This window comes from Syngnathus leptorhynchus, chromosome 19 (assembly GCF_054491065.1).
Source record: "Syngnathus leptorhynchus isolate UIUO chromosome 19, UIUO_Slep, whole genome shotgun sequence".
In the NCBI taxonomy this organism is placed as follows: Eukaryota; Metazoa; Chordata; class Actinopteri; order Syngnathiformes; family Syngnathidae; genus Syngnathus; species Syngnathus leptorhynchus.
The window spans coordinates 2,237,536-2,264,124 of record NC_141213.1 but is presented as its reverse complement, the minus strand read 5'-3'; the positions used below and the strand labels follow the sequence as shown (position 1 = coordinate 2,264,124).

At 48.2% G+C, this 26,589-nt stretch overlaps 1 protein-coding gene across 12 annotated transcripts; it reads left to right on the top strand.

The window, feature by feature from the left end:
- Positions 1–342: 342 nt before the first annotated feature.
- Positions 343–26,578, top strand: scrib (scribble planar cell polarity protein). Of its 12 annotated transcripts, XM_085938661.1 has the most exons (47): positions 343–1,208; positions 6,745–6,862; positions 7,009–7,087; positions 7,451–7,540; positions 7,676–7,732; positions 7,819–7,882; positions 7,969–8,043; positions 8,124–8,268; positions 8,577–8,695; positions 8,762–8,961; positions 9,053–9,219; positions 9,304–9,431; positions 9,533–9,658; positions 9,732–9,917; positions 10,082–10,435; positions 11,184–11,246; positions 11,905–11,994; positions 12,065–12,142; positions 12,207–12,527; positions 13,056–13,136; positions 13,851–14,090; positions 14,200–14,220; positions 14,444–14,554; positions 14,630–14,806; positions 14,887–15,003; positions 15,106–15,318; positions 15,391–15,510; positions 16,190–16,246; positions 16,789–16,845; positions 17,159–17,239; positions 17,802–18,152; positions 18,829–18,900; positions 19,239–19,292; positions 19,372–19,494; positions 19,940–20,050; positions 20,346–20,396; positions 20,577–20,720; positions 20,957–21,116; positions 21,196–21,370; positions 21,452–21,541; positions 21,608–21,796; positions 22,065–22,190; positions 22,542–22,699; positions 22,770–22,810; positions 23,070–23,144; positions 23,900–23,954; positions 24,592–26,578. In XM_085938661.1, the coding sequence occupies exons 1-47, from the start codon at positions 1,050–1,052 to the stop codon at positions 24,720–24,722; spliced, it is 6,000 nt and encodes a 1,999-aa protein (XP_085794787.1). In that variant the 5' UTR covers positions 343–1,049; the 3' UTR covers positions 24,723–26,578. The 12 variants fall into 12 exon arrangements, 11 of the variants coding, with proteins under 11 accessions (XP_085794787.1, XP_085794777.1, XP_085794782.1 ...); XM_085938651.1 differs by lacking the exons at positions 14,200–14,220; positions 17,802–18,152; positions 19,940–20,050; positions 22,065–22,190 and having other exon boundaries at positions 343–819; positions 950–1,208; XM_085938656.1 differs by lacking the exons at positions 14,200–14,220; positions 17,802–18,152; positions 19,940–20,050; positions 22,065–22,190 and adding an exon at positions 24,066–24,095.
- The last annotated feature ends 11 nt before the right edge of the window (positions 26,579–26,589 follow it).

The window sequence follows — 26,589 nt, the reverse complement described above, 5'->3', positions numbered from 1 at the left end:
CACAGCTTCCGTGATGCATTTTGCTTCATGGTATGTTACTTTTTCTTTTTAATCAATGATGCTGTGCGTCCCTGAATGGATTTTTTTTAAATGCTCATTCAAACAATATTTCAAATGTGAAAAAATACACAAATATAAACAAATCAATGGCTAAAAATACACTAAGAATCGATCAATATGAAACATTCTACGTATAAACGGAACTGCACTTTTTGGTCATCAATTGCATTGCATGGTGAAGTTTCAGTGTTTGGCCGCTAGATAGCGCCATACACCCAGGACTCAGCGACAATTACGCGTCAGGGGGGGCCGGAACGCGCGGTCCTATGGCCGCAAACCTAGCCCAGCCCCCCATACGCCTAACCGGCCTGGCTGGGGCTCAACAGTGGCAGGGAAGCGCCGCGCGCCCGTGTCTGGGGAGAAGCTCATACACTCACTGTGGGGCATTTCGCCCCCTAAAACTCCATACGCTAACTTTTATCCTGTCGCGGTGATTTTTACAAGGAAGTCCACGACGTTTTCCCACACATCTGCGGTACTTGTGGAAGCTAACGGAGGCTACTGGCTAGGCACAATAGATGTTAGCCGATGGAGGCTAGCCGCAACTAGCTCACGAACAACTCAAACCGGCGAGGAGCGACTGAGTATCCCCATGGACACCACGTTGAACCTCCCCTAACTCGTTCCGCTCCGCACGGTCACCACCTCTCCAGTTTGGGGGTGGCGTTCTCGACGCCGCCTGACAAGGCTTATTTTCGGGGCTGAGATACCAGGATGGTGGCGGTGGTAGCTAACTTCAACGGAAACCATCCGACACAAGTGAGACCAAATCTGTCTTTTTGTGTTCTGTTCATGTAAACACCAAAGAGACTACGACAATATTCCTCCTGACATTGGCTGGGGGATTATTTTTTTAATTGGATTCCGGCCTGCTGGTTCGTGAGCGAAGCAAGCCCCGCCAACCATCCAGCCGCCCAAACACGCTTCGCCTCCCGATGCTTTGCCTCCAGTGACACCCACCCGGGGGACCCCCTCCCTCCCACCCCGACATGCTGAAGTGTATCCCGCTGTGGCGATGCAACCGCCACGTCGAGTCGGTGGACAAACGGCACTGCAACCTGCAGGCGGTCCCCGATGAGGTGTTCCGATACAGCCGAAGTCTGGAAGAGCTCCTGCTGGATGCCAACCAACTCAAGGAGCTGCCCAAGGTAAGTCGAGGGCGAGTTGCAGTCATCACCTCACACAAAACTTTGTCACTTACTAAATATAAATATCAGCCAATAAAATAGCCATATCGCAAAGAAAACTTGGAGAAAAAAACAGATGGGGGAAAAGATCCCAAAATAAAAATATTGAAAGATAAAACAAAAATCAAAACAAATAAAAACGATATTATTTTTGTCCACCAGGACGAATGTAGCAATTATGGACTGTAGAAGCAGTGACTTGTTAAGTGTTTGTGCTTTAGCAAAGTGAACAGATGGAGATTTAGACACCCAGATAGTTGCTTAAGTTTTGCAACCCCCCCTCGAACTCTTAAATCGCTCCCCACCAATCATTGATTATGCGCCTGCCCTAATCATGCAAATCTATTTAATCCAAATATTTACGGTAATTACGACTTTACTATACATCTTTGCATTTGTTAGGCCTATAGTTTGTCCCTGTTGCGGAAGCGGGAGTGATCTTATTTTCCAGTCTCATGACAGGTTACAAAGGAGTCCATTCACCACCCATCCCATTACCCCCCCCCCCCCCCCCTCAAACACCCTCCTCATCATATCAAATGTCCCCGCTTGAGTCGACCTCTGCGCTGTCCGCAGCCATGCTCGCACTGTATTCAAGTGGCGACACGTCACCATTCCGTTGAAAAGGAAAAGTCAGACAGACAGACAGACGTAATGGTTCACACCAGTAGCATGTAGAAGAGCAGGCGTTGTTCTTGAGTTGTTTTTTTTCCTTTGTCGAGATGGGCAAACAAATTCCTGATGGGTGTGTCCCTAATGGATTCTGCTGAACAGGTTCTATGCGGCCTGTTGCTCCCTCCCGCTGTTATTACCCAATACGGCCTTGCAGGCACATCAGAAGCTCGGAAACTTCAACAAGTGTCCGACTCTTGCGTCTTTCGAGTGTCTGCTTATCCGAAAAGATGATGAGTTAGATATTGTAATCTTAAAAGGTGAATGACATTTGAAAAGTCAAAAACTGCCGGGGTGTAAATTCTCCAATGTTCTTTACGTTCTTCTGTTCCGTGTGGGAACACTGTACTCTTTTTGTACTGTAGCGTAAATCCTGAATCATCGGAGTCATTTGGGAATGTGGACTCTTTCAAACGTTGCCGGAGAACGATCCAGAGCGGCCGTGTGAGAGATCCGAGCGCATTCAGCAGGTTCTTTTGTCTGAGCCGATGACCAGCTGGTCCCACATCCTGCCTACCACTGTCCTAACCCCCCCCCCCCCCCCAAAGCGCGCACACACACATACCCCGATCTGGTGTGTGAGCGAATTTGTGGTCCTGCTATAATTTATTCCTAAAAAGGATTAACAAGGGAGGAGGGTGGGGGTCTTTTCAATACTGGAGGAAGTGATTGAGGAACTGGGCTACACTGATCCTCTAGTCCTTTGGGGGATCTCTGGTGGTAGGATCATCCCATGATCCATCTCGCCATTGATTCGTACTCATGGTAGCATCCTACATGAAGAGTTTTTGGCTGGTGATGGTCTTTGACAAGCAAAACAAAAAACTAAATGCTAAATCTAAAACCTGCAACACAAAAAGCCATCTGTCCTCCCCAGGCGCTCACCCGGTAGCAAGCGACAAAGGTAAACACGGAAGCAAAGCCCCAGTGAATAATTAATGGCCGCGGCGGTGGCAACGGCAGCTGTTTGCCATCGAGGAGAGTCACAGAGATGGCGGTTCGCTTGGCTGCGAGCAGACAGACAGACAGACATAAGCCCGCCCGACACCCGTGGCTAACGGCAAGCTCAAAGGCTGATGGATGACAAGTTTATCACGTTACTAGACTTTTTTTTTATTATTATTTTTTCATACGCACACTCACCAGTGTTTATCACTCAAATATTTGCGCTGAATCAGGAATCACGAGTCAGATGCGTTCATTAGAGTTAAAGCAGATATTGACTCGTTGCAGCGCTAACTTTGAAGTTGATGGAACTTTATACTGTATTCGCTGTTTGTAGCTTGTTGCAGAGTCTTTGTGGCGAGCCTGACACACAAACACACACACACACACACACACACACACACACACACACACACACACGCATGCACAAAAACTTTGTTGTCGCACGGGTCAAGTAGAGCTGTCAGCGTTCAGGGTTGGCCCGCCTTGATTTGTTGACGTGCGCGTTTCTCGTGTTGATTCCTTTCGTGTCGGGAGCGTCCCCGTCGGCAGGAAGCGGGAAGAATTGAGCCAGTCGTGGAATGCCCTGTTTTTGTAAATGTATATTGCCGGAAAACAGAGAGGCGAAAGAACGTTTCTCATTTTGGACCTCGAGCGCCCCCCCCTCCCCTCACGATGGCGCTTACGATAAGAAACGTGTTTGTTTGTGTTCTTGAACCACATGGCTCCGGAGTGATGAGAAGTAAAGCGATGTAGTACTCCAGTCTTGTAGCTTGAGTGCTTCTTTTACATTCACTGCTGAGTCAGCGACATTGTAATCCTGTAATGGATATTTGACCACTAATGGTGCAGCAGCACATGTAGACTTTTTTTTTTTTTTTTTTTAACTTGCGTGACAAACATGTAGCCTTTAAGGAAATGAAGCAATCATTGTACAAATATTACCGTATGTCAAAGTCAAGGCCCGGAGGCCAGATCCGATCCGCCACTTCTTTTTTGTGTGGCTGTCTAAAGCAAATAGTTTATTTTATTGTGAAATTTTGATGAAAAAATGTCAAGAGGGCCTGGTGCTGATTGTGTAATTAGCTCAGCGTGGTTTTCTTTGCACTGCAGCACTTGACACAGGCATGCTTGGAATCTCCAGGAGTTTGACCCCCCCCCCCCAACTCCACCTCTCACACACTTGAACTTAGCCATGATCGCACATTCCCCAATGGCCAACACAAACACACGCACAAGCCTGTCCTATTTTTCATTAAGTCAACCGTTGTTCTTTAGGGACGTGAACGGGGATCACGAGGAAAATTTGCCGACTGTGCTTTTTTTCGCCCCTGTGTATGTTTTTGGTGGTGATTAGTGTGGGAAGAGCGAGCGTGGGACTTTCTCCGCGCTTCTTCTCAGAGGACAATTTCAGTCCGCCGTTAGCCTCGGACGTCAAAGGATTACCGTGTCGAGGCTTTTCACTCACAATGGAAAGATTGCGACCGAGATGCGTAAATGTGACGGGCGACCATTCTCTGGCATTTACTGGAAAAGATGATTCAATGATATGGACGCCGGCGGTTGAACAATGAAGCTATTGTGCCAAATTCTGCTTGTGCACACACAAACACACTCGAGTGAGGAACGTCACGCGTGTGGAACATGAGTGGCGGATTTGGATTTTAACACTGGTTGTGTTTGGAATCACTCGAGAAAATCAACCCTCATATTTGCATACTCGGCACTTTTTTATTTTGACAGATTGCGCATTGCCATTTTCTGTCTCCTGTACAAGCAGTCGGACATCTTGCGTAAGGCCTTCCTTAAGTCTGGTGAATGCAGAACCTGCAGCGGGAATAAAAAAAAAAAAAGACAGCGGCGGGACAAAGTTCAGAGCCCTCCCGGCTACTTTGAATGTCCTTTGCTTAGCAAATGCGCAAGCGTACACGCCGGCTGGTACTCGTGTGTATGCTTGAGCCACGTAAGTCACCTCTTAAGCCCTCAATGTTGCCGCCACCTGTTCACTCTCAATCTTCTCTTGGACAGCAGACGTGTCAGAAGCTTTACATTTACATCTCGTACTTTGTTCCACTTCCAGTTAGGCTGTCGTTTTCATTGGTTGGCGTCTCTTTTTTTTTTATTGCGGTTCTTCTATGCGGGCTAATCCAGATCCAATATGGCCGACGTCATCAAGACTGAACTTTGTATCAGGGGCCGGTTGCATCTGTAATTTAGTCCTTTCTTCACTCGGCGGTGGTCTTTTAGACAATGGAGGGATGGGGGCTGGTCAGTGAGGGGAGATTGACAGTCTTCTGTTAGGCTTGGCTTTTGTCCCCGGGTCCCAAGAAAATGGAGGGAACTCGGAGAGGAGGAGCAAAAGGAGGGGCTAGGGTGGCATTCATGTGCGGAACTATTTGATTGTGTGAATGGTGAAGAGGCGAAACCCAGCGAGGAGTCCCGGTCCTGTTTCAAGAAAAAAGCAAGTGCGTCCATCTTCTCTTCCGCCTCCTTCTCGTCCTGCTGCATTGTTGTTTTCAGAGTGCGTCGCTAGGGCGAGCAGGCCCCACGATTTGGAGCTTTGGGAATGTGTGAATCGGAATTTAACATCCGCAAGATAAAAGATTTTCAGGAGCAGTTTCAGTTCCATTGACCCTTACCCGAAAATTTCACTTTTTCACAATTTCAGTGGAACACCGCATCCTCTGTGAACAGAGCAAACGGCCGCAACGTAGAACGCGGCCTCCTTCCTGGTTAGTTGATTTAAAAGCGGCATGTCTGGGTGCCATTTGAAAAACATTCCTCTCTGTGAATTTACAGTTCCCCTCGCGGGCGTTTGAGGTTAATCCACGTCAGTGTGCACGTGCCGTTGATCCCACCGGGCTCATTCAGGGAAAAGATTTGAGAATTTGTAAACACAGCGCAAGAGGTCGTCTCCCTTGTCTGCAAAATGCTACGCCCTAGCGCTGTAACGTGCTAGCTAACACACAACGAGGCTTTAAATGAGTCTGTGGCTTTTGCTGGCTGTCCACTAAATCCTAAATAAAATTTTCCAGCAATATTGAAATCGATTTGGGTCAGCGAACTGCTTTAAAACCTCCTGTTATGTTTTTTTTTTTTTTGCTACGACGAAAATGTTCCTAACTTTTTACATCCCAAAAATTATTGGAGTTGAATTGAAAACGTGCCAATTTGTTTCATTGTTTGTGTCTCTCTCTCCTCATCCGTTTGGCTGCTCCAATCTGACGTTTCCTGTTCCCTCCATTCGATACCGGCCGGCTCTTAATTACATACCAACGCCCAGATCTGTGTCTGGCTCAGGTGCCCTACCTTCTGCCTCCCATCCTTTTCCCACTCCCAGCTTGTCAGTCGGTTTGGGAACGTAGCCACAACCGCATTTGAGAGCAGGAAATATCCGTCACGAAGAAGCTCGCCGACCTGATTGTCCGGCTCTGTCGTCTTGTATACAAACTCTTAAAAGATTTTTTTTTTTTCTTATCTGGCTTTAGACTGTGTAAAATCAGTTGACCCAAAAAAAAAAAAAATCAATTAGCGTCCAGACTCCAAGCAAATCATGACTTGATAGAAATTCCTCCTGCGAGTTTGCCAAAAGTGGTGCTTTGGCGTTGGGTGAAGGCGAACAGTGGGTCCTCTGTGGATGCCACTCGAGCGGGGGCTTCACGGCGGCACGGCTCCCGCTTGTGTGTTGGCGTCTGCCCATCCAGACAGCAGACGGGACAATCGTGGCCTTGACGTTGGGAGCTCAGTAGTGAGAGCAACGAACAGGAAATGACCTGAGCGGCGCACACAGTACATCCTGAACTTTTTTTTTTTTTTTTTCTCCCTTCATGCCTGAACTTTGCGAGCCAATGCGTGACATCCTGTGTCTCATCCTCTGCAGCCTTTCTTCCGACTACTGAACCTCCGGAAATTGGGCCTGAGCGACAATGAAATCCAAAGACTGCCCCCCGAAGTGGCCAACTTCATGCAGTTGGTGGAGCTGGACATATCCCGAAATGGTACGTTTGATTTCGGGTCGGGTTTTTTTTTTTTCTTGGCCTCTCTCGTGATGTCACGCTCACCATCTGGTTGTGTTTAGCGGCAACTTCAAATGCTTTCCCTCGTAACATATCTGCTCCTCCTCCGTCCGTCCGTCCTTTCGCAGACATTCCCGAGATCCCCGAGAGCATCAAGTTTTGCCGGGCCTTGGAGATCGCCGACTTCAGCGGAAATCCCCTCTCCAGGTAAGTCGACTGGAAATCGCGATACACAGCGAACGGAAATAATCCGCCGATGCTTTTTACCCATCTACGTGTCTAAAGGCACGCAACACGCTCGATGCTAACTATGTAACAAGCGTGGCTTTTAAGCTCTCCGCCACACAGGAAATCCTGTGTGCAATAATTGAACAGGAGCCTGACGGTAAGCGCTGCCCCCCCCGCTGCATTATAGCTTATTAAACAAAAGTGAACTTATCAAATACGAAAATGGATGTGACCTTTCAATAAGAATGATGGACGCGAGGACGTTCTGGAAGCCAATGCAGATAGTAATACGATATGAACCCCCCCCCACACACACACACACACTTTTTCTTTGTGCCACAGATTGCCGGATGGTTTCACTCAGCTGCGAGCGCTGGCTCACTTGGCGCTCAACGAGGTGTCGCTGCAGACTCTGCCCGGCGACATCGGAAAGTATGATTTATTTGTATCCTCTCCGTGTTACTCTCTGTGTGGAGGGGGGGCCGCAGATGGAGAAGACCCCCTCCCTATCTGCACGCCGCACCCGGTTGCCATCTGACTAACCGACATCTCGTGTCTTGCTCGCAGTCTGGCCAACCTAGTGACGCTGGAGCTGAGGGAAAACCTTCTCAAGTATCTTCCCACGTAGGTGACGCCCATCTCATCGGAACCAATGCGACATTTCAAAAGTGTAAGGATTCCAGAACCAATCCCGATTTGCTGTTTCTCAGGTCGCTGTCCTTCCTGGTGAAACTGGAACAGCTGGACCTGGGCAGCAACGAACTGGAAGTGTTGGTAATTTACCTGGCCACACACGTAGCACATGCAAAAATGCACGTTGAGTCGTCACACATTCAGCAAACTGGTTTTCTTCTCCCCAGCCGGACACGCTCGGCGCGCTGCCCAACCTGAGGGAGCTTTGGCTCGACCGGAACCAGTTGTCCTCGTTACCACCAGTGAGTTTATTTTCACAATCAACCCTGCAGACATCGACATTATTCATCACTCAACACCCCCCCCCCCCTTGTGTTTTTAGGAGCTGGGCAACCTCCGCAGACTTGTGTGTCTGGACGTGTCCGAGAATCGCCTGGAGGAGCTTCCTTCTGAGCTCGAAGGCCTCCAGGCCCTCACCGACCTGCTGCTCACGCAGAACCTGCTGGAGGTGGTTCCGGATAGCATAGGTGACGAAGACAAGCGACGCTTGCGCAAAAAAAAAAAAAGAAATACAGTCCCGGGAATAAATAATTACCATGATTTATTTTTCTATTTAGCCAAAAAGGGGATTATATTGATTTTGCAGACATGGATTATAAACCATTTCTTCAAAGTCAACCTACACGTTTAAGTAGCCAGCACTGCCACCTACTGGAAGAGTGTCGCCATTACAATTCGTTCACAAGTGGCAGACATTTTTTTTTCAAGACCCGATTGCTCAAGTATGCATCCGTCGCAATGTCATTGATTGATTTGCTTTTTTTGGTGCCACCAGGTTGTCTGAAGCAACTGTCCATCCTCAAGGTGGACCAGAACAGACTGACCCACCTGACTGACTCCATCGGAGAGTGTGAAAACCTGACAGAGCTGGTTCTGACCGAGAACCTCCTCCAGGTAACGCCACGTTTTCACCGTATCATCATTTTCGGGGTACTGACTTGTTCTGTGCTTCCTTCAAAGACGCTTCCTCGCTCGCTGGGCAAGCTGAAGAAGTTGACCAACTTGAATGTGGACCGGAACCGCCTGGGCGCCGCGCCCAAAGAATTGGGCGGCTGCGCCAGCCTCAACGTTCTCTCGCTGCGGGATAACCGTCTGGCCAAGCTGCCGGCCGAGCTCGCCGACGCCACCGAGCTGCACGTGCTGGACGTGGCCGGGAATAGGTGACATCGAGCTCGCCAGCCAATAACGTTACCCTGGACTCATTTTTTTTTTTCTCTCTCTCCTTTTTTTTTTTTTTTTTTTACGGACAAGATTACAAAACCTGCCTTTTGCCTTGACCAACCTCAATCTGAAGGCGATGTGGCTGGCAGAGAACCAGTCGCAGCCAATGCTCAAGTTCCAAACAGAAGACGACGAGCGCACGGGGGAGAAAGTGTTAACTTGCTACTTGCTGCCCCAGCAGCCTTCCCCCAGTCTCGGTGAGAATGAAACGCAGGTCATGTGACAAGCTGGACGGAGATGCACCGGATTTTCAGGCCGATTGAAGTCGTTGTTGTCCGCAGAGAACCTACTGCAAAACAGCGTGGACGACAGCTGGACGGACAGCAACCTGAACAGAGTGTCGGTCATTCAGTTCCAGGAAGAGACCAAGGCCGAGGACGAGGATGACGAGGCCGCCGCCGAGCGCAGGGTGAGGGAACGACGACGCAATGTCGCTAACGCAAGCATGCTAATGTTAGCTCTAAAGTACATACACGTTGGTTTTGCTGATTTTGGGGAAATGCTTTCCAGGGCCTTCAGCGTCGAGCCACACCTCATCCCAGCGAACTCAAGGTGATGAAAAAAGTCATTGAGGACCGACGCAACGAAGTGTTTGGGTCCAGGCCCGAAGGAGAAAATCACTCCGCCGACGGACAGGTAACGTAAAAGCCTCAACGACGGATATTTGTTTTTGTCTTGGCTTTCCCGGAACGATGCCTTGCGCTTTCAGCAGAAACGTCTCAGCGACCTCTCCAATCAGAGCCACGACTCGCAGGTGTCCGACAGCACGCTGTCGGCCACCTCCCACGAGGAGAGGCGAGACGCCGCCGTGCCCTCCCAGAGGGAAGACCTTGTGGACGGACACTCTCATCATGAGGACGAGGAACTGGATGAGATGGAGGTGGAGTATATTGAGGTGATTACATCAGCTAAGCCTTAAAATATAAATTCCAGACAAATTGCATTGCGATGACCTTTGTCCACCAGGGGGCGGTATTAGCTGTGGTTGCCAAAAGTCAATTAATTTCCCAGCCCAACATTTTTCTATCCACGAACTCCTGAACCGTCTTCTGCTTTCAGCCCACTGTGCACTTTGCCGAGGAGCCCATCATCCGCAGCGGCGACGGCGAGGAAGACGGCGAGAGGAGCGACGAGGACGACGACAGGCTGCCCTTCCCGGCCGAAAAGCAGCGGCTCATCCGGAAGGACACGCCGCACTACAAGAAGCACTTCAAGATCACCAAGCTGCCCAAACCCGAGACGGTGGCGGCCCTGCTGCAGGGCTTCAACCCCGACGGCCTCGGCTCGGACGAGCGGGACGGGCACGAGGAGGACGAGGAGGACGAGGGCGTCGGCACCCCTCGCTTAAGTCGCAGGATGGAGATGTCGGCGCTGGAAGACAGCCGATATCATGTCAACTCCAGTCAAGTCAAGGTAGGATGACCTTGTTGTGCTTTTTAGACGCACAACATATTTGTGTACAAATCTTAATCTCACCAAGCGTGCGACGATGACAAACGATGTTGGGGAACACCCCCTCCCCCCCCACCCCAACCCCCTCCCACCCCGCCAAGCCAGCCGAGCAGCTTCAGGCTGAATCTTTCGCTCTGCCACATCACCACTAAAGCGCCACTAAACGTTTCATCGCACATGTGAGCAGCAACGGCTTCCAATGAATTCATGGCGTCATTTCACACGCTTTGTGTGTTGCGTGCGTGTGTGTCGATATTCAAAATGAGCAATTATTTGTTTGCGGGATTTCCGCTGATTTCTTAATTTAATTAAAATGATGATCAGTGTGTGTATGTGCGCCTCAGACCAACCAGAAAATGTTCAGGCAGAGTTGGAGTGCGATTTGTGTCGTCCCTGAGTTTTTATTTATTTTTTATTTTTTTATTTTTTGGGGGTGGACAAGTCAGCTAGGCAATTTCAAAAAGCTATTAAACGCCTTTGTTATTTATTTTGTTTGTTTTTGCCTCCTCTCGTCGGCTTTTTCTTTTTCTTGGGCTCTCCATCTCTGCCGGTGTTGACTTCTGGTGGCTGGGACGGTGCGAGCAACGCTTTGTCAAATAAGTGACTTAGTTTTTTTTTTGGGGGGGGTGTTTTTGGAATGAATGTGAGCCTTTTTTTGGGGGGGGCCTAACTAATCCGCATGCTTGTCGCTGGTTCCTGTCCCTAACAGGGGGTGTCATTTGATCAAGTCAATAATCTGCTGATTGAACCTGCTCGAATTGAGGAGGAAGAGGTCTGTACCTTTGCTTCCCTGTCTACTTTTTTGTCGCACGCCCGCTCACACCAATCCAGGATAGCCCGATCACTAGCTAGATAACCGCTAACCCGCCGCCATCCAGTGAATGTGGCAGAACGTGAATGCAGACCAAAAAAAAAATGGTCTCCACCATTCCTGTTGTATTATTAATAGTTCCATTTCACACACCCCAAAAAGATGCATGAGTCCAGCTTCATGTTCTGCCACATTTCCTGCCGTCTTCCTGCTTCCCGCCGCTTTGCTCCTTTTCTTGGCTTGTCTACGCTTGGTCGGGGACGTCGGCATCCCTGAGTTTTGTTTTTGGTACACTGCACCAGAACAGCAGCAGCCAACTGGATGAAAGCAGAACATCATAAAATTGTGTGTCTTTAGTGTGTTATTGTTTTGGTTTGTGGATATGTCGAATGGATTTTCAACGCCGTAGCATGTTTTTTTTTTTGTTTTGTTTTTTTGTTAGTTCTGAACTCCTCTTTTACACCCGTCCTATTTATGCATGGCTTGTGAACAGATTTTATATGTACTCCATTAAAAAAAAAAAAAAAAAATCGGGCTTTGCGGTGCAATTTCAGAATGAGCCCGAAACTCATTGTAATCATCCGGTGCGTGTTTTTGATTGGGCCTCCTCGCATTGCAGTACAACTTAACCATCCAACGGCAAACGGGCGGCCTCGGCATCAGCATCGCCGGCGGGAAAGGCTCCACGCCGTACAAAGGGGACGACGAGGTCAGTCCGGGGATAGGAAACACAAAAGGAGATGGCGATGTTTTGAATCATATTTTCTGTTTGACTTTAGGGGATCTTCATCTCCAGAGTTTCCGAGGAAGGTCCTGCGGCCAGAGCAGGAGTCAAAGTGGGAGACAAGTTGCTAGAGGTACAGAACAGAGATTGAACATTAAATCAAATAAGAAAAGACTTAAGTTTATGCCCGGCGTCAGGTCAACGGCGTGGACCTGCACGAGGCCGAGCACCACACGGCCGTGGAGGCCCTGCGTAGCTCCGGCGCCGCCGTCTCCATGACTGTGCTTCGTGAGCGCATGGTGGAGCCGGAGAACGCCATCACCACCACGCCGCTCCGGCCCGAGGACGATTATTTCCCGCGGGAGAGGCGCAGCAGCAGCGGGCTGGGTGAGGGCGGACAGGGGGCCGGGTACGGACCCCTGCAGCGCCTCTCCGCCTGCCTGGTGCGCAACGACAGGGGGCTGGGCTTCAGCATCGCCGGCGGGAAGGGCTCCACGCCGTACCGCACCGGAGACACGGTGAGACAATGTTTTTATTGTAATTTCCCATCCAAAATGTATTCATGTAAATGGAAAATATGAAATACTGTACATAACATGAATGAGTCTGTGGCATAGTCCATTAAGAAGTACTTGCTAAATAAATACCCCCACCCCCACCTGCCCCCCAATAAAAAGTGTTTGTCGAAACTGAGCTGCTCCAATTCCGGCCACGACATTACTCCGTCGTCACCAGGGAGACAGAGATATGAATAGCGAGATCCGGACACATGATAGGTTCACCGTAAGTGGTCAAGGCGCAAATTATGGCCAGGCAATGGGGGGGGGGGGGTCCTTCCCGTCAAACCCGAGCGAGAACGACAACTTTGAGGAGTTTGACGTGGCTCTGGCTGTAAGTAAAAATGTTTGACTGTGAACTTTGCTCGCGCATGTGTTGACATACACGTGGGTTTCATCATATTTGATCCGGCCGACGGTTCAGCGCGTTCCGTCCGGTCAGTTTGATCTGCCGAGGAACATTTCAACATAGACTCGCTTTGCTTTTAGGGGATCTACATTTCTCGCATTGCCGAAGGGGGAGCAGCCCATCGAGACAGCACGCTACGGATAGGCGATAGGGTCATCTCTGTGAGTATCACCAGTAACTTTCTCTTCGTCCTTCCTCCAGCAGTTTCTACTTTCTTTCCTCCCCGTTCCTACCTCTTGCTGTTCGCTCTTGCGTTACCTCCCTGCCTTGAGCGTCGGCGGTGGTGGGCGCAGTGTCGCTGCCTCAGCCGACGGTAAGCGACGATACTGTCGGGCCAGCGCTGACCTCTGCTTGTCTGCTGAGAGCTTATCGGCCTGCGTTCTAATAAACTGGTTTGCCTTTGTTGACTTAAAAGCAAATCTTTTGGAGTCTGCGCACTCCCACTTGTGTTTTAAGATAAAGGCAAGCGGCGGGGAAATAGTTCACGTTATTCAAGTCAGGCTTTTGCTTGCTCGCTGTCTACCCGCTTTTCTTCTGAGACTCATTTCCAAGAGCCGAAATTCAAAACCACACATCATGTCAGTAAATTATCTATAAATTCAAACACTAACATAATGGAGAGTGCCAGCACACACCAGAAGGAGCAGTAAAATGACCTGAGTTCCAGTATTAAATATTTATTTATTTATTTTTTTATTATTTTACTATTATGACTTTTTTGTATTTATTTATTCATTTATTTACTTATTTACATTCTTCATGTTTTTTTTTTTAAAAAACAAAGTGCAACATTATAGACAATTCTTTCCATTAAAAAAAAAACTCCCAAAAACAACCAAACACAAAACTTCGGTTGTTTGTCACTGCGAATCCAGATCAATGGTGTAGACATGACAGAGGCCAGACATGACCAGGCAGTAGCGCTCCTTACCGGCACCTCACCCACTATCGCCCTCCTGGTGGAGCGAGACCCCAACGCGCCGCGTTCCCCGGGCCTGTCCCGACAGCGGCCCCACTCCCCGCCGCCCCCAGAGCCCTCCGACTCTCCGGATCAGGACGAAGACGGCCTGCAAGGGAACCACCTAGGCCGCGTGGAGGATGAGTACCCCATTGAGGTAAGGGGCGGGGCCACCCGCAAAGTCGACAACGGGTCACGTGACATACCGATTAGATCCTTAATAGGTTTTTCTATTTGGCTTGGACGCGACACTTGCTGCTGTCCAGTTCGAAAGAGGATGGTGCATGGTATGAAATCGAATCGTGGAATGGATTGTAGAGTAAATAGTTTAAATAGTCCAGAAATTTCCTAACCAGGGTATACGCATACCGGTTGAGCGGTTTTTGTATGCGTGTACCCCCCCGCTTTAGCATCAACAATAGAAACAACCCAAAATAGGATCCTTTACATCCCCCAGCGAACATGTCCGTTTGAATCCTTTCATCGGATTCAAATGATCTGCTTTGACAGGAAGTGACGCTGGTCAAGTCAGGCGGTCCCCTCGGCCTGAGCATCGTCGGGGGCAGCGACCACGCCAGCCACCCCTTCGGCATCAACGAACCCGGCGTGTTCATCTCAAAGGTCAACAAATTGCTTTCCATCCAGAGTAAAACCGTGAAGACTCCTCAAGATTTTTAACGAGGACGGATCTCGCAGGTGATCCCCCACGGCTTGGCGTGCCAAAGCGGCTTGCGCGTGGGCGACCGCATCCTGGAGGTGAACGCCATCGACCTGCGCCACGCCACCCACCAGGAAGCCGTACGGGCGCTACTGTCCAACAAGCAGGAGATCCGCATGCTGGTGCGCAGAGATCCCTCGCCGCCGGGGATGCAGGTCGGTCCCGCCCGTCAACTCGCACGAGCGGTGCGTTGGCAGAGATGCCGACGGAAGGCTTTTTTCATCGTCTTCTCCAGGAAGTTGTGATCCATAAGCAGCCGGGGGAGAAACTGGGGATCAGTATACGCGGAGGAGCCAAAGGCCATGCGGGAAATCCTTTTGACTCCACTGATGAGGGCATCTTTATATCCAAGGTAGCCAAGGTGTACATTGTTTTAGCTAGCACTACCTTGCTAGCTTAGCTTAGTAGCTGATTGTATGTATGTTACTCATGACACATGTCCTTTCAAAACAAGGTGAGCTCCAGCGGCGCGGCCGCCCGGGACAGCCGGCTGCAGGTGGGCATGCGCATCCTGGAGGTGAACAACCACAGCCTGCTGGGCATGACTCACACGGAGGCCGTGCGAGTGCTGCGGGCCGTGGGCGACTCGCTGGTCATGCTGGTGTGCGAAGGCTTCGACCCGCGCAAAGTGCCCGCCGCCGAGGCTGCTCCCAATCAGGAACCTTATGTTCGTAAAAAAAAAATGTGGGCATTCAGTGTGACTGCTTTCTGCACGGCTCAACGGAATCTGTGTCCTCAGGCGTCTCCCGGCATCATCGCCAACCCTTTTGCGTCAGGCATCGTCCGCAAGAACAGTATGGAGAGCATCTCTTCTATAGATCGAGACCTGAGCCCTGAGGAGGTGGACATCATGCTAAAGGTACAAACAAGGACGTTTTTTTTTGTTTTTTTTTACCAGTCCTCTTTGGATCGAATATGATCATTAAAGTGTAAAACTATTATTTATGATTCATTGTCTAGAAATAATATCTATTAGTCTGTCTATGACAACAACGTTTAGTGACAGGTAGGAACAATTTTATGTGTTTCCACTAGAGGGCAGAAGGCGCCACATTAACCCGTGTCCCATCTTTTTACAGCCAAATAACAAATTTGCGGTAAAGTAGATTTTATACTGTCAGAAATAAATCTACAAGTAAATTGAAACAAAATCGTCATTATTTCAGTGTATATATTTTTGGGTGGGTGCCGGTATGCGTTAGGCCCGAATCACAAGTCCCTCTCACAAGTGTTTCGGGAAACCAGGAAGTCATTAGCATGCATTACAAGGGGTGACTTTTTCCTGTATTTTTTGCCAGTCATCAACATACCGGGAATGGCTTCGGCGCGGCCAAGTGGAGGCGTGAATCAAATGTTTTTGTTCAGCGTTTTTTTTTGTGCGCGCCCCGGCAGCAATTCAGCCTCAGCGTCAGTTTTACTGCCCCTCCGCGCTCATGCATCAGAGCACCCGAAAGCAGTCCCTTACCCGGAGTGAAGGCGTGTAGAATTGAATGGAGCTCGCGCGCACTTAAAAGTCCGCCCCGCCACTCTTCTTCCAGGAGTCTGAGATGGTGAGGGAGACGTCCGAGTGGGAGAAGGAAGAGATGGAGAAAGTGGTGAGTTGATCGAGGAGCGCCATCGTTTAAGGTCTACGAAGTGATTGAAAAGTCAATTCTCAAATAGTCATTTTATGTTTGGAGACTAAATTTTATGTAACCAAAAAAAAAAACCACTACAATTTGTAAATATATGTTCAGTATTTTAAAATAGGGAGTCTGTCAGCTATTTGCACGTTATCTCACCTCGCATGCGTTTTCTGCTCCCAAAGTGAAAGAATGATTCTATACGTTTCTCTTTTTTTCTCTCTCTCTCTCTCTCTCTCTCTCTCTCGCTCGCTCTCTCTCTCTCTCTTTTGGTCGTGCGTGAATCATCATTTCCTTGTGTGCTGCCGCTTTTTTTTTTTGCTTTCGCTGTTATTTCACCTCCCATCACCTGTGTGTGCGTGTTTCTGTGGACTTCCTCCTTCCGCACTGTCCTTCCTTCCTTCCTTCCTTCCTTCCTTCCTTCCTTCCTTCCTTCCTTCCTTCCTTCCTTCCTTCCTTCCTTCCTTCCTTCCTTCCTTCCTTCCTTCCTTCCTTCCTTCCTGTCCGGGTTGAAGGAGCGTATGCGTTTGGAGCGAGAAGAGGCAACTCGCCTGCTTGAAGAAGAGACCGAGGTGAGACAATCCTGGATGCTGCTTGGAGTTCAGCATGGGAAATTACATGTTAATTTTAGATATGGTGAACAACCTTTTCACTTTTTGGTAAATTCCTGCTCGAAGGAAAATCTTTCTAACTAATGGACAAATTCAACAGATTTACCATTTTACAATTTTATTTGTGTATTCATTAATTCATTCACTTTTTAATTTTTTTTTATATATTATTTTTTTATTTTTTTATTTTGAGAAGTCTGTGTTTTTGGAGAGAGAAAAATAATTTTACATTTTCCAACATTTTCCAATTTCCTTTTTTTGTTGTGCTTTGTAGAGTATCGGCACTGGACCTTTAAAACTGGACTACAAAACGCTGGCGGCGCTGCCCACCACCAGCCTTCAGAAGATCAACAGAGTAAGTTTTTAAACAGCATTCACCTTTTTAAGGAAGTCTTGTCCTCTTGAACCCACCATTTGCTCTGTTTATAACTCCCCCACCCCCAAATCTAACATGGCTGACCTTCCTTGTTCCAAGAACACGTCCCCCTTTTGGAGGGCTCACGAAATGAATCGACCAAAGCACACGGGTGCTGTTTTATAAGCCAGCATAGCGTGTGTGCAAGATTGGGGGGGGTAAGGGGGGGACAGCTGCCCCCTCTTGGGATATTTTAAACCTGCATCTGACGCGCTGAAGTGGACGCAGGCCACTTTGAGTGGGCGGAGTAGAGGCTCCAGACATTTGGGAAGGGTTTTTGTCCCACTTTGACTTCCAAGTGGGCTTACATTGACTTGGACGTTGAAGGACGCCTCAGACAGAAACTCTACAGTAGGTATGAAAATAGCCATCCTGCGGGATTTGATTGATTTCTGTTATTATGAAAGATAAATTCCTTTGAATTGACTTGAGTTGAACCAACACCTCGTGCGCCGCATAGCTTTCCCACTTTTTCCCATTCCTCTTGCTGTCTGGCTTTCAGTTCTCTCCTTCTCTAAATCCAACCGTCCCCATGGAGGCCCCCCTGCAAGCCCACTACAGTGCCCCGTTAGAGCCTCTGGGCTTCAGCTTAAGCCACCCCCCAAACCCCCACGCGGAGCCAACATCTTCCCCCAGTTTATTCTCCTCCAAAGAAGACTCGACGGTGACTCTGAATTTATCCGAGGAAGGCGAGGAGTCTCTGGTGGACTCGCAGCCCATCTGCTTCAAGGAGAATCCCTTTTTAGTGGCCAACCGCAAAGGCAAGGGTCTGCCGCCCGGCCAGCAAATCCTTTCGGGACCGCCGGTGGGCTACGGGAAGCGGGGCCAACTTCAGACTCGGTTGTTCAGCAAGGCAAGCCTGTTTTTGGCTAGGTGTGCTGTGGAGCCGGCATGTTGAGTGAACCGCCCTTTATTACGGGGGACACCGTTCCCGACTCACTCGCCGTTGGTGAAAGTTGCCACTCACTTTTGTTGCCCTTTTAAAAGACACACGCTTTTTTTTTTTTTTTTTGCCTTGTGTGGCCGGCAGCATACTTTGCAACGTGTTCACTCCCCGGTTAAGATAGGCTGGAATGCGTGTGGCGACAGCTGCGGTGGCCGCTTTGACCGCCGGCAAGACCCCACAAACGAAATGCATGTCCTTTGCAAGCTTGAATTTTGATAGATGAGACTAACCGATGAATCGCCATGTCTACTTACGATGTTGCGTTCCTCTCAGACTATAAAAGTGGAAGGGATCCCATCGGTGTGCAAATTCCCTCGAATTCCAGGGCCACTTTTTTCATGTCAAGATGGGCACCGCTGTATTAAAATTCACATTTTTTTTATATCATATGAAATATATATAATATATAATATATTTATTCATTATAGCTAGTTAGACTGTATCGTAAATGACGAGACAACAGTCATTCCCTGACGCCCACGTCACTCACCACTTTTAAAGTCACACACACTCCAAAAAGACGGACACCACAGGAGTTGACCCCCAAGTAGTTAAAAATAATGACCTGCTTCTTATCTTCCAGACTCCTTCGTCTGATTACGCCAGGACCGAGAGTCCAATCCGAGAAACCTCTTACTCGCCGACCATCCAGCCGGTGAGCACTTAGCCGACCTCCACGTCATTTGCATTCACGTCAGCTTTTTTTTTTTCCAGCTTTCCCGGCCATGAGTTCCTTTTGATTTTGAAACCCACCTCCCCTCCCCATCTTAGCCCAGCCACCACTCTTCCGACAGCTCCCTGTGTTCTGGCAGGGAGACCCGCTTCGTAAGTGGGGGGGCCCCACACTCCCGCCCCAAAAACTGTCTGCTTTTTTTTTTTTGTCCCTCGGAAGCCTGTTTTTTTTATAAATGGCGCATGGAGATGATGAGTTGGTACCTTCACCCCATCCCCCCCCCCACACACACTCACACATCCTCATAATGTCTTTCATAGGCAAGCATTCATTTCACCTCCACCCCCAACACCAAGGACATCACTTCACCCTCTGTGAGTTCCACTTTGCCGTAGAAAGCGCCATCAATTCCTGCCCGGTGCTTCACACTCGCTTTTTTTTTTGTGTCCACAGACTCGACCGGGCGCCATCCTGCCTGTCGGGCGCATGCGGCCCAGCACCTCGCCGGCCACTCCGGACGGCCCCGGCCTCAGCCCCTTCCAGCATGGCCCCTCCCCTTTCAACTCTCAATCCTCTGTAAGACCCCTCACCTCCTCCTAGGGCCGTATTCTTTATTCCGTATCCTTCATGTCCGTGTACTAGCGTGACAGGAACGACATATCAAGGATATGGAATAAATGCTCAAACAAACTTTCCAGACCTCTCTCGGTGCGGAGGTGCAAAAAAAAAAAAAAAAAAAAAAGGACATTCGAAACGAACCAAAGAAAATAGATTTGATTGTGTACATGCCTTAAGTCTTCTGATATATGTCCCAAGTCTTCCTGGTTTGAGCTTCGTAAGCCCGACTGTCTCGTCTTTTCTCCCCTTCGTTTTTCACACGCACAACCAGCCGCCATGCTGTTCACCCGTCCACTCTCATAGTCGACTCGGTTAGGATTTTCATCGTCTACCCTCTCGTTTGTCATCTTCCTCTCCTTCCCCACGACACCTTCGCCATCCCCTCCCCACCCTATCCCTGCAGCCTCGCGGCCCCTCCCCCACCTCGCACTACGAGTTGCCCATGAACGCCAAGCAGGTGTACAAGGCGTTTGCCGCCGTACCTCGCTCGCTGGCGGCGCAAGAGCCGGAGCAGGTAGGCTCGAGTCGTGGTGTCACGTCGTCATGACAACGCATGCTGTGCCCCCCCCCCCCATGGCGCCTGTGACGTGCTGTGACGTGTGGAATGCGACCATCGGTGTCATACTTGCCGACATCGGCTCGTTTTCATCCGTGTGTTGCACGTACATTAATTTCCATTTGCTCTATGAATTCGTCACTCTTTTTCCCCTTTTTTGTGAATGGTGTATATTTGCCTGCTCCATATCAGTCAGTCTTTGTCCCCATCCTCTTTTCGTTTAGCGCTAAAAAAAAATGTCTCTGTCAATTAGGACTCGTACGGTGTGAGGAACAATTTCCATCCCAAGCAGCCTTCTCCAGAGGTGAGTCGTGAATTTTAGTTGCTGTACTTTATCAATGATGAAAAGCCGCCAGCGACTAATCCGCACAGAGAAGTTTCTCTATAGATGCCACAAGGTGGCAGCGAAGCACTACTTGTGTCTAAACGACACAGAGATTGTATTTAAAGCTTTTACGTCTTCCCGCCCGTGTGGCACTTTCAGCCCGAGTTGAACAACGAGGTGTTTGAGGAGGGGGTCAGCGGGTCCGTCAAAGCGGCGGCCCGCTCCGCCCTCTCGCCCGACCATTGGGAGTATACCAATATGGCCGCCGTGCCTCGCATCTCCAGGCCGTCCCTGGACACGCAGGTAGCCGCCGCCAGCAGCCCTGCTCAGGTGGTGTGCTTGGTCTGGCCGGTGGCGGGCTCCGAGACTGCGTTGGTCATCTTTTAATTTGGTTTTTAATTTTCAGGGGGGGGGTTGGTTGAGTTCTTATCATGTTTGCTTCCTGCTGCTTGATCTTTCAAATCCTGCCACATCAACATTTTTTGGCCATGTGGAAACTTGGAGCTCTTATAGTATTTGACGCTTTGGAATCCTTGCAGAGTCCGTCACCCAGCGGCAAGAACAGCCCCGAGCAGCGCTCCTTCCGGGACCGGCAGAAGTACTTTGAGATTGACGTGAAGCAGCAGACACCCGAAAAGCCCAAACCTCGTGTCTCGCTTGTCGGTGAGGACGACCTCAAGAAGATGAGGGAGGAAGAAGGTTGGTCATTTTATTCGTTTTCCCTCTTCACGATTGACTCCCCGCTCCAAAACGTCATCTACGGTTTATTTGGACGCAGAGCGAAAATTTGAGCAGCGAGCGCGCGAGTACCTGCTGGACGAAGAGGACGAAGACGACGAGGAGGACCTGGCCAAGCACGTGGCGCAGATGAAGGCGACGGGCAAGGTGCTGCTGGATGGAGTCGAGTACGACGTGGAGCCAGTGTCGCGGCCGAGCTACGGCGCAAGTTCACGGTACAAACTTGTTGATGTTAAAAGGAGACAGTGTGTTTTTTTTTTTTTTTTTTTATTCTGTCAACGTGTTTCTCCCTGTAGACCTTCGTCAGTGGAAACCAAAGGAGACACGGCGAGGAATTCCTTGGATGACAGCTTCAGACTGGCGCAGCGGCCTAATTCCATGACTGGGTAAACCAACACTCAATTCCAAGAGTGCCGCCGGAGTCTTCACGTGCTTCCCCCCCCCCCCCGCAGTTTGACCCCTGCGTACACCAGCGACTCGGCGGCGGCCGCTCCCATTCGGACTGCCAAAGCCGAGCGCCGGCACCAGGAGAGGCTCCGCATGCAGAGTCCGGAGCTGGCCGTGGCCGTGGACAAGGACCTCTCCCCCGCCGAGAAGCGAGCCCTGGAGGCGGAGAAGAGAGCCATGTGGAGAGCGGCACGGTAAATGAAGATGAGAAACCCCCTATTGCGCAATTTGTGTATTTTTAATATGATCTATGACCACACTTGGAACTTCAACCCATCCTTCATCAATCGATGTAATCCAAATGCTATTCAGGCATGTCCCAAAATATTGATTTAAGTAGCATCTGAAGGCACCACTGTTTTTTTTTTTTCCCTCACTTTCCTCTCTCTGTTTGTCTTCCTGGTGATCTTTCCTTCATCCCACTTGGTCTTGGTACCACCCGGGGGCGGGGGGTGGGCTCAGGCCTTTAGACTTGGAGGACGATATTAGGCACTATGAGCAGGACCTGGCCAAGAGGCTCTACCAGGCTCGAGTGAGGGCCTCTGACGGCACATCAGCCGTTGCCTCCTCTACTGACTCCCAGCTCAGGTCTGCCAGCGGGAGACGTGAGCACGGCATCGTGGGGGGGGGGGGCTTAGCGCTCCTTGCACGTCTTTCCCACCTCATCCATGTCCTCTTTGTGCCTTGCTGTTTCCATTTGTACTAATGCACACTTGCCTGCAAGCAAGTTTGTGTGTGAAGGTTTTTTTTTCCTGGAATGCGTCTTTAGTTTGGAATTCTGGCATTCCCGGGAGCACCGCGTCTATTCGCAGCTTGTCTTGAACTCAGTCAAATAACTCAGCATACTACGTCTAGATTTGAAATGATTGCCACCCCACCCAAAGTTGTGTGTGCGTGTGCCTCGCCCGCTTTGCCTGACGTGTGTTGCCCTCTTGGCAGGATGAAGTCTCTGGAGCAGGACGCGCTCAAAGCTCAGATGGTCATCGCTAAGTCTCGGGACGGCAAGAAACGAAGCACCCTGGACCAGCTGGCTGAGTCGCCTTCGCCGGCGCCCACACCCTCACCGGCGCCCACGCCCTCGCCCACCCCGATGGAAGGTAAGAAAATGTTTGAGATGATGACTTTCTCATCCAATTTCATCTCGTCTTTCACTTCCCTGTCTCCCAGAGCTCACCAGTCCTCAGATGCTAACTTCTCCGGGCAGACTGGTAAGTCATCCCAAAAGAAGTTCCGAGCTATTTATTGCCACTCCCGGTTCAAATTTATTGACACCTATCAAAGGGAATTATAAGAAGCGACTTGATTCCTCGGCAGTTAGGAATCCACACGTGTTCCCTCCACTCCATCACAAGCTTTCACCACCACCTCCACACAAATCCCCCAACCGTCGTTCGTTACTGTATCCATCCATCCATCCATCCATCCATCCCTCCTCTCCTCTTCCATCCTGTCTTGCCATCCTTCCAGTCCCTGTCATCAAAGAGATTTGACTACCGCCAGTTTGCCGCCATTCCCTCTTCCAAACCGGCATCCGACATCCAGGTATCGGCCGCATGCTGAGCCTCACAACCCCTCCGCCCCCCTTTCCCGGCCACGCCCCCTTATCAACCTTGAACCCTTGCCTATAGTTTCTCTGAATTAATCCACATAACTTGGCTGGAAGGGTCTCAACAGGGGGGGGATGCGGCGGGAAAAAGGGAATCCTCATTTGGTGCGCTCTTTGCTGGTTTGTCTGCTTTGGTTTATTCGCATAATATGGTGGCTTTTGTTTTTGAGACTGTTATAACAAAAGTCACGTTTCCACCAAGCTGTATGGTTCGGTTCGCTTCTACGATATACATTTTTTTAGGGCAGAGAAAAATTCAAGTTGTTTTTTTTAATTGAGGTTGGATACAAAAATAGGAAGTTAAGACGTGTCAATTTATTTTATAATATTTTGTGAAAGTAAAATGCACAAATGGTAAAAAATGAAGAAAAAAATTCATTGTCAGTCATAAATGAATGAAAGTTGAGTAAGAAATTTAGAACAAATGAGGGGAAAAAATGCAAAAATCTTCTAATGTCAAACTACATTAATACACATATTTAGTATTATAGTTAAAACATTTCAAATGTGTATGCTTAGGAAACGGAAGTGAATGGAAGTGTACTTGGTGGAATCAAAGGCTGATGCAACTTTTTTTTCCTCAAAGCTCCATTTAGCCACATTGACTTGGTTGCGCTTTTGTGCTAATGATCTTTCGTGAATGCCATAAAACTGCTCTTTTTCCACTCACCCACGTTTTGTCTACTCGCAGTCTCCTGACGCGGTGGACGGCGTGCAGTTCACCGAGGACGGCTCGCAGCATCCGGGTGAGTGCGCCTCACGCTCCTTTTGACTTTGCGCCGATGAAGACAATTATGATAACGAAAGCTTGACGAGAGGATGAGTGAGAAACGTGTTTCCTGTGCCTTTTGATTCAGGTGTCTACACGGGATAAGACGCCCCTAGTGGTAGGAATGTGTGTGTGCATGTGCGTGCGCTAATGCGATAGTTTAGTGGCCTCATGGTGAAAGCCAACCCAAATTAACAACATACTAACCAGGAGTGGCTTTGTGAAGCTGCATCGTCACAACTCGACTTACTCGATAAAACATAAAAAAAATGGAACAGTCAATATTTGTCATGACTTTATACTTCATTACTGATTGACATTCACGTCTGGTGTTTGCACCTTTGCCAACAGAGGGCAGTATAACAGACTTTATAATACACGAAGAAGAGTTTCACAAAAATATGTACAGTATATTTAAGTAGTTATTTTAATTTAATGATATATTAAAATTGTACTTCAGCTGTTATGATTTTGTTTGTGTCTTTACTTTTTTTTTTTTCCCGCTTCTGCTTGTTTTTTAGCGTTGGTAATCTCGCAGGGGATCTTTTCTGCTTTCACCGCCCTTGTTTACAACCTTTTCTCTGAGTCTAATGATGTGTGTATTTCCTGTCTAGATCCCACCGCCGGCCCGGAGGCCGAGGTCCCGGTGCCCGCCACCTCGGCCCTTGAGGAGATGGCGCTGTACAGCAACAAGCGCAAGCTGAGACAAGGGCGCCGCAGTTTGGAGACGGCCGTGCCCACGTAACAGCGCACGTAAAACATATCAGTACACACTACACAAGAAGAAGAAGAGTCCATTTACAAGAGACCAGGATAGAGGTCCCTCATATCCAGCCTTGCCTTCAGTCGCCATGGAGACCACACTTCCTCCACGCTTCCTCCAACCCCAGCTAACATTCTTTTTGTTGGTGTTTTTAGCGACTTTTATTTTGAAATTTTATTTTTATTAACCTTCCAAAGACAAAAAAAGAAGAAGTCCTAGCTGTAACATGTGGAAAAATATTTTGACTAGATTGTAAAATGTTGTTTTTGGAGTGTAAATAATAGTAGATGACATCTTGCTACCTTCACACACACACACGCAGACTGTTGGGAGCTTAAAAAAAAAAAAAACATATCATGCACCATTGTTGCACTGCCTAGCAGATTTTTAACTAAGTAATTTATTGTTTTTATGGAATCATTTTAGGCCCAAGTGAGGCTTTTCTATGTATGCAGCAAAATTAGCTGCGCATATTGACACTACTTACAAAAATGTGGGGATATTGGGTTTTCGGGTGGAATTTTAAGATGATAACAGTGCCTCTAGAAATTACAATCATTAAAAAAATAAAAAAAAAAAGCTCTGCAAATACCACCATATTTACCGACATTGAAGTACAGTAGGCTAGAGGGACTAAGTGTTCAAAAATAGAAAAAGAGACTGAAAAATGAAACAAATTTTGACAGCCACAACTTTATGTAACATTATGCACGTTTGAACATTAACATTACATTAAAGCATACAGGGAGAAAAAAAAAAAAAAAAGACTATTTCAATAATGACTTGATTAAAATGTAAAGCATGGAATTTTAAAATAACGTTTTACCTGAAGAGAAAATGTATTTGGAAGTGGCCACTAAAACAGGAAGTCATAAATGTTTCAGTTTTGCACCCCAAATCCTGATATCCCGATATTCTTTTTTATGGTCATCTGGGAGACACAACAAGTTGGGTGTTTTTTTTGTTTTGTTTTTACACAAACGGTACTTTCCCCTTTTTGAACGTAAATCTCTTTGACGTTCTAATCATCATTGAAGTGTTTCGGTGTGATGTGAAGGTAGCGGATGCTTTATTTTTCTGCCCGACGGGGCTAATTTAATAATCTGACGACACTGAGAGATCATTTTTCTTATCATGGTGTGAATAATGTACAAATATGAACGCGGGCGAGCTAGTGAAAACTGAGCCAATGTGTTGACCAATCGAGCATCTGGGTTTGGACAGCACGTGGGTCACATTTGTTTTGTTCATTTTCATGGGAGAGGTTCACTTACCAAAACAAAATGAAACAAGACCTTCCCTAATATCATATCAGCTTCTGTATCGGACATTTTGCATCATCAGCGTATTGTTTATTTAACATTTTTAGGTGTTCTAATTCTAGTGGTTCAAGTCATGTTCAAGTTTGCTAATAGCTCTTTTTTTCCCAGTTTATCTTAGTTTTTATTTTTTTGTTTCCATTATTTTATTTTTTTTTGGTGCATATTTTCAACTTAATTCAGTTGACTGGCTAACAAGTGTGCTAGTTTGTCTTGTTTGACTTGATGTAGTCGGACCGAATGCTATCTTAGTGCTGAACAATGATGGAAAATTAAATTAATTCAAATATCAAATGTTGTAGAGTTATTAGTTACGCTTGTGTTTTATACATCAATTTCATTTGTGTAACTTAGAGAAAGATCATAAGTCTCTACTCTGTCCAGACCCAGCTGACAGGTTCCATTGCACAGGGCTAAAAGATGAAACAAAAAGCAAATGTGCTCTCTGCTATTCCTCTCTGTAAAGACAAATCAGTGGTTTAATTTTTTATAAATAAACATTTTAAAGTCATGAATAAATGTCTCACTGT